The 7,500-nt window shown below is 43.9% G+C and overlaps 1 protein-coding gene across 2 annotated transcripts in view; it reads right to left on the bottom strand.

Annotated features, from left to right (window-relative positions):
• The window catches only part of si:ch211-127i16.2 (probable flavin-containing monoamine oxidase A), a 158,216-nt gene that overhangs the window by 104,197 nt on the left and 46,519 nt on the right, over positions 1 to 7,500 (bottom strand). For both annotated transcript variants that reach the window (XM_063211399.1, XM_063211398.1), the window contains one exon: positions 4,500 to 4,584. In XM_063211399.1, coding sequence (XP_063067469.1) covers positions 4,500 to 4,584 — 85 coding nt within the window. The remainder of the gene's footprint in view (positions 1 to 4,499; positions 4,585 to 7,500) is intronic.

The following is a 7,500-nucleotide window of genomic DNA, read 5'->3' as shown; positions in this document are numbered from 1 at the left end:
CACACAAACACATATAAACAAGACAGCTCGACGCACAATCTGCAGAAATGCAAGCACACGCACACACAAGCACACACATGCACACGCACACATGCGCACACACACTCAACACAGAGCATGCATGCAGCATGAACACAGACGCACAGACACACATATGCACACACACACACACCTAGACATACAACACGTTCACAGAAAAACCCAAATACACACACACACACACACACACACACACACACACACACACACACACACACACACACACACACACACACACACACACACACACACACGTGCACACACACACACAAACGGATGGCTAGACACACAACTACTACAACCACTACAAACGCACACACACACACACACACACACACACACACACACACACAAAAAGACAAAGGTACACATATACACATGCACACACCCACACACTCATGCTGGTACGCACACACACAGGTACACATATACACAGGCACACACCCACACACACACACACACACACACACACACATACACATACACATACACATACACGCGCACACAAAAGACAAAGGTACACATATACACATGCACACACCCACACACACATACACACACAAGCACACACACACACACACACATACACACAAGCGCACACCCACACACGCACACACACACCCACACACACACACACACACACACACACTCCCTCTCTCTTGTTTTGGCGGTTCCATTAGTCCTCCCTGGCTGCCTGCTGTGGGTGGAAGAGCGTCTGGGGCTCAACCCTGTCTGCAGCTCAAAGCCTTTCCAGAAACTAAACATCTACCCAGCCCTCTCTCTCTCTCTCTCTCTCTCTCTCTCTCTCTCTCTCTCTCTCTCTCTCTCTCTCTCTCAAAGGCTTTCTAGATATTAAATATTAGCCCAGTCCAAAGACACTGCTACAGCAGAGCTAGCAGAAGAGGAGCCGATTACACACACACACACGCACGCACACACACACGCACGCACACACACGCACATGCACGCACACGCACACACAGCAGAAAACATGCCGAGACACACACTCTTGAACTCACTGTCTCATACAGTATCAGAAAAACAGTGATAGAGACAGACAGAAAGAGAGGCAGACAGACAGATAGACAGGTAAACAGACAGAACAACAGACAGACAGAGATATACAGAACAACAGACAGAGAGGAAGACTCAAGCTGCAAGATATCAGTGAGGTAACGACGAGGTAGCCAGGCTGCGCCCTCCTAGTGACGCAACACCTTCAGCGGCAGATCGAATTCGCCTTTGGCTAAGCCCCGCCCTCTTTAGTTACAGTTGCTAGGTCGGAGAGATAAACTTTCAATGCTGAGATATCAACGTGATTTATGCAGTGACTGCAAATCACAGCAGTTATTCACCCCTAATAAATAAAAACGCCATTCATTGTGAATATAAGTATTTATTTTCTGAACGGTCATGCGATGCATCACAGCTGTTGTTATGGACTCTTCTCACATGGGTATCGATAGGCATTGTAACCAGCACCATGGTAAGCTGAGCTCGCATATCTTTTGAGCCCTGCCTCAAACTTGCTAGACGAAAACGAAAGCACACAACGTGATGGCTGTTCCTAGTCATCTTCAAGGCTACCACATCAATGTGTAACATTAACGTTTGGTGTTTATATCCTCAGTAGCTTAACAAAATCACGTCCATCAGCTGCTAGTCAAAACACTCCTGCCGTGACCGATAGTTAACTTTGCTAGCGGTGTTTCTTCATTAATTAGGTCAGAAATCCAAAATCCTACTCTGAAACAGGTTCGCGGTTTGCTTACAACCTTACTGAGAAGTGACACGAATGAGATGGTGGCATGATCGGAGCACACAAAGCATGTTTTTGATCCGTGTGCTTTCTAGTCGAGTGTGAGGCTGCCGAGACCCTTCAAGGCAGACTATAACTGCTAGTAATATTAATCCGGTTTTAGGTAAAGAGGAAAGCGATTACCACCTGTTACATCGCGGGGAAACTCGCACCTTTGTCACAAATACCCCAGGCACAATTTCCAATCATATTTTAATAATAATACGGCCGTATCTCGCTAACTAGGCTACTTGAAAACATGCGATTTCAGCATTGAGTTCAATGGAGCGCTGTCAAAACTGTCCGAGGTTTGTCCGAGGTCGTCCTTTTGCTGCGCTGTGATTGGTCAAAAAGCACTTTAGGGCGGGCCTTAGCCAAAGGTGAATTGCGATTGCAAGTCTATGATAATCAGGCAAACGACGAGGAGCTGTGTACATGTATGGGAAGGAACTGCATAATACAAGACTGTTCCCAGACCAGCTAATTGGAAGTCACATCAAGTCAAGTCAAGTCGGTTTAATTGTCAAGTTCTTTACATGCGCTGTTCAACTCATGCTAGACACAGCCACTATGGACCTTACGCCTCTAAGAATCCTGATCCTAACCTACGTTGACCTTATGACTCTACAATCTCTATCTATCTCTTCTTCCTCTGCCTTCCTGCTATTTCTGCCTCTCCTCTCTACCTCTCCTTTTAAATCCATCTCTAACAATGATTTGAACAAAGAATTGAAATTACGTTGCTTACTTTCCCATGCAGACAGACATAGACTCTAGACTCTAGGTGTGGACATAGACAATTAGACATAGACAGTATACATACAAAGTGAGCTGGTCATGACCAAGACCGAGAACAGCACACAGCAGAGGATCACTCACACACACACACACACACACACACACACACACACACACACACACACACACACACACACACACACACACACACACACACACACAAACACACAAACACACACACACAAACACATAAACACACACACACACACACACACACACACACACACACACACACACAAACACACACGTGCACACGAACAAACACACACGTGCACAGTGCACACGCATGGGCAAACACACACACAGACACGTGCATGTGCATACAGGTACAATCACAAACACACAGACAGATAGACATACACACACACACACACACACACACACACACACACACACACACACACACACACACACACACACACACACACACACACACACACACACACACACACACAAACACAATAATGGAACGATAATGGAAATTCTACCAGCGGAGAACATGATGGTGTACGGCACTCAGTTGGTCCAATGAAAGTTGCTCGATGAAAACAAATTTATTCTGTTTCTGTTGCTTGCTTACTGCAGTGTACAAACGGAACATGAGCACTGCATAGATAGCACATTTACATATCACATAGGCCTACAGTATATGCAAGATTACACATATTATAATCTGTACATCATGAATAATGCATATCCACAAGCTGAAATTGTGTCAAAATGCTTTTCGCAAAAACTTTTCTGAAACTTTAGCCTTTTTAAGTGGGTGCTGGAGACTTTTTGGTGACCATGGGAACCATGATGACACAAAGTGGTGTCACCCACACACGCAAGCAAAGCATGCACACACACACACGCACGCACTCTCTCTCCCTCTCTCTCGCTAAAGCTTGGAAACTCTACTAGCACGAAACACATAATAAGGTGCAGCACTCGAAAAGTTAGATCTAACTTCTGAAAATAAACTTATTTATTCCAATTCTATTGCTTCCTTATATATACCAACACTACAGATATATGAAGTATATCAAAACATTCTACATAATATGCAGTACATTCATTCATTATAAACAGCTGCATAAAATATTGCATATCCTAACTTACTGCATAATTGCATTAGACTAACATAGGGGGGAAAAAAAACATTTTCCGGTGTTGAAGACCTTTGGGTGCGAAACCATGGAAACCATGCTGAGACTTGAGACACAGAAACCAAGACACATGGAGAGTATGTTTTAGCTACAGCAGGCCTACACACATACTGCTCAGTGGCCTTCATACTCGCATGTGGTCAGACAGACGCAGACAGACAGACAGACTAGGGCTGCTCGATTATGAGAAAAATCAATTTCTCGATTATTTCAGTCAATATTGATATCACCATTTATTTTAAAGGATATTTCTTTTAAAGAAGAATCATTGTGCTAAACAATTCACACTCTTCTCTCCCTTCAGCAGTGTGAGTGGAGGGCCATCGAGAAGCACACAGTGGTGTTCTGCGTTAGTGTTGGATAGCAAGTCTGCTCTGTGCTCGCACTGGCTCAAGTGTGTGTGTGTATGTGTGTGTGTGGTTGTATTGCGCTCAGTGTAACCTACCTTTTGGCAGTATAGACAAATGACAAAAATATTGTTTCAACTCGATATTATGAAATTTTATATTGTTTGAGAGCAATGTTGACATCACGATATACATTCGATATATTGCACAGCCCTTAGACACACACACACACACACACACACACACACACACACACACACACACACACACACACACACACACACACACAGACACACACACACACACACACACACACACACACACACACACACACACACACACACACACACACACACACAGACTGACCTGCCATATGAGGGGGGCAGGTGACGATGACAATCTTGCAGGTGAATGACTCAGAAGGAGTTGTCACTTCCACGCTATCAGCCTCCTGTTGGCAAGAGAGAGAGAGAGAGAGAGAGAGAGAGAGAGAGAGAGAGAGAGAGAGAGAGAGAGAGAGAGGAGGGGAGAGAATGAGACAGAGAGAGAGAGAGAACAAGAGAGGGAGAGACAGACAGAGAGAGAGAGCAAGAGAGAGAGAGACAGAGGGAGACAAGAGAGCGAGAGATCACGCAGAGAGAAAAAAAGAGGGGAAAAAGGAGACAAAAAGAAACAAAAACAAATAAAAGAAATCAATAATTCAAATGTCCACAGACACAGCAGGCCTCAACAACAACACCAGTCTCCAGTCTCCACAGACTATGGCTATGGGCTATGGAAACTGATGCAATGAGATGAACGGCGCCAAAACTTTGGCATTGATATTCCGATCCAGCAGGGGGTGGTTTCTGAAACATATGCCCAGGAGGGCCCCTGCCGTGCTGCCCAGAGCAGGGCTATGCTGTGCGGGTAAGGGCCTACCAGACGACCCCTGGGGGCATGGAGCCCACTCAGGACCTGGGTGGTTAGTCTGACACTAATGGATGGACACCCGTGGTGAGAGGAGACAGGCACACAGACAGAAGAGGGGTGTAGTGGGGTGTGGTGAGGGGCATTTTTCATGGACATAAAAAACAGTATAAAGGATTTAAAAAAACAGTGGAAGGGAAAGCATTACACACACACACAATCACTCTCTCTGTCTCTGTCTGTCTCTGTCTGTCTGTCTGTCTGTCTCTCTCTCTCTCTCTCTCTCTCTCTCTCTCTCTCTCTATATATATACAGTGTAATCCGCTCATAGTGATCACGTTTGTCTGGGCCAATTTGAACACTATAAGCGGTTGATTACTAAAACCGAATTTTTATTATTTCACTTTTTTGTCTATATCGGTCTGCCAAAATGCGCTAGGAAAGACGAGGCTGAAATGCATTGCAAAGCAAAGCATAGACCATGCACGGGTCGTCATCTCTTATGAAGTCAAATAAGTTTGTAAAGTTCCCAATTCGACAAACGTTTTCTGGCGAGTTTCTGCATATTGTGATTCAGGTTATATGCATGTAAAAACGCCGCTAGACAGGGCATCTTAAAATTGCTTCACCGATAAATAACAAACTGTTGCACAGCCTGCTGTACATTAGTAGCCTACAACGTGAAATTTATCGACAGTTTTAAAAGCCACGCAAAGAACTGGGTGGAATTGGGGAAAGTCGCGCAGGGCTTGATGGCGTATGAGAGATGAGAAGGGCGAGGGGGAGTGGGAGGGACTGGGGGGAGACGCAGCTACCTGTGAAGCTGGAGCAGTTTAAACACAATGTAGCCTGAGGAATGCCAAGCTTCACCGAAACATCTCGTTGGCTTGTTTTTTTTATATTTTTTCATACGTCTCGAGGAGCCTACGTTTTTCATTCCGAGAAAATGAGAGCCATGATTCACATGCTTGCTGCCCGGTGTTAACTCGTTGGGCTACGTTGGCTAGCGAGAAAAGCATGTGCACAGCCTCCTCACCAGAGAGGTTCAATGTAAACGCTGCGTTCCCACTCAGTAGTCGAGCCATGCCTGCAGTTCAATGGGGTGCTATCAGGAGCGCACAGCCCAGCAGCAGACGTCGAGAAAGGAATCGCGGAAGTAAAAACTGAAATTGCTACACATGGTTTTCTTTAGTTTTTGCACGTTTACATTCATAAAATTACCAAAATGTTATAAGCGGATTTCTTGATCACTGTAAACGAATTATTTAAACAGCATTTGTATAGAATTGATTCTGTCCCAAGCTTTTTGATCTATAAGCGGTTGATTACTATATCCGTGACCACTATAAGCGGATTCCACTGTATATATATATATACAGTCAATCCGGAAAGTATTCACAGCGCTTAACTTTTTTCACATTTTATTATCTTACAGCCTTATTCCAAATGCTACAAATGAATCTCTGTTGTCAAAATCCTACACAAATTATTCCATTATGACCATGTGAAAAACAAGTTGTCTTGACAGTTTTGAGAATTTATAAAAATATAAAACAAAGAAATAATTTTTACAAAAGTATTCACAGCCTTTGCTTAATACTTTGTAGAACCACCTTTGGCAGCAACTACATTCATTTTTTTCATTTCGAAATGAAAAGGGATTAAAATGGAGGTCATCGGTGTGTGTTTCAACCTTTCAGTACATTGAAATTGTACATTTTGAGTCTGCACCTGGCTAAAATAGATGGGTGTGAGTTTTGAATGAAATCCTATGGAGAGTATCATGATCTGCTTCTGTAGTCACAGTGCATGTTGACATGCATTCTTCTTTAGGTGTAATTCAAATTTCCAATGTTGACGGCATCCATACATCGCATAACGATGTCAGTCCCACAACCATGCTTGACTAGCCAGATGATGCACTTTTTGTGTAAATCTCACTTGTTTACATGTTTACATGTTTACACATGCTTGACGCCATCTAAAGCAAATTTGTTTATCTTGGTCTCAAGAGAGATGAACAGACCAAGGATATGGATCACTGGAACCATGAGACCAAGATAAACAAATTTGCTTTAGATGGTGTGAAGCATGTGTGGGGGTAAACAAGTGAATTTTACACAAAAAGTGCATCATCTGGCTAGTCAAGCATGGTAGTGGGACTGACATCGTTTGGGGATATATGGATGCCGTCAACATGGGAAATCTGAATTATATCTAAAGAAGCATGCATGTCAACATGCGCACACACACACACACACACACACACACACACACACACACACACACACACACACACACACACACACACACACACACACACACACACACACACACACACACACACACACACACACACACACACACACACACACACACACATATAATTTCTCTTCTAAATGGACTACAGCCGCTGCAGGCAACATTTGAATTTCATAGATAACGAAATGACGTGATT

The sequence above is a fragment of the Engraulis encrasicolus genome, chromosome 11, assembly GCF_034702125.1.
Source record: "Engraulis encrasicolus isolate BLACKSEA-1 chromosome 11, IST_EnEncr_1.0, whole genome shotgun sequence".
Classification (NCBI taxonomy): domain Eukaryota; kingdom Metazoa; phylum Chordata; class Actinopteri; order Clupeiformes; family Engraulidae; genus Engraulis; species Engraulis encrasicolus.
This window is presented reverse-complemented; position numbering and strand designations above follow the sequence as displayed.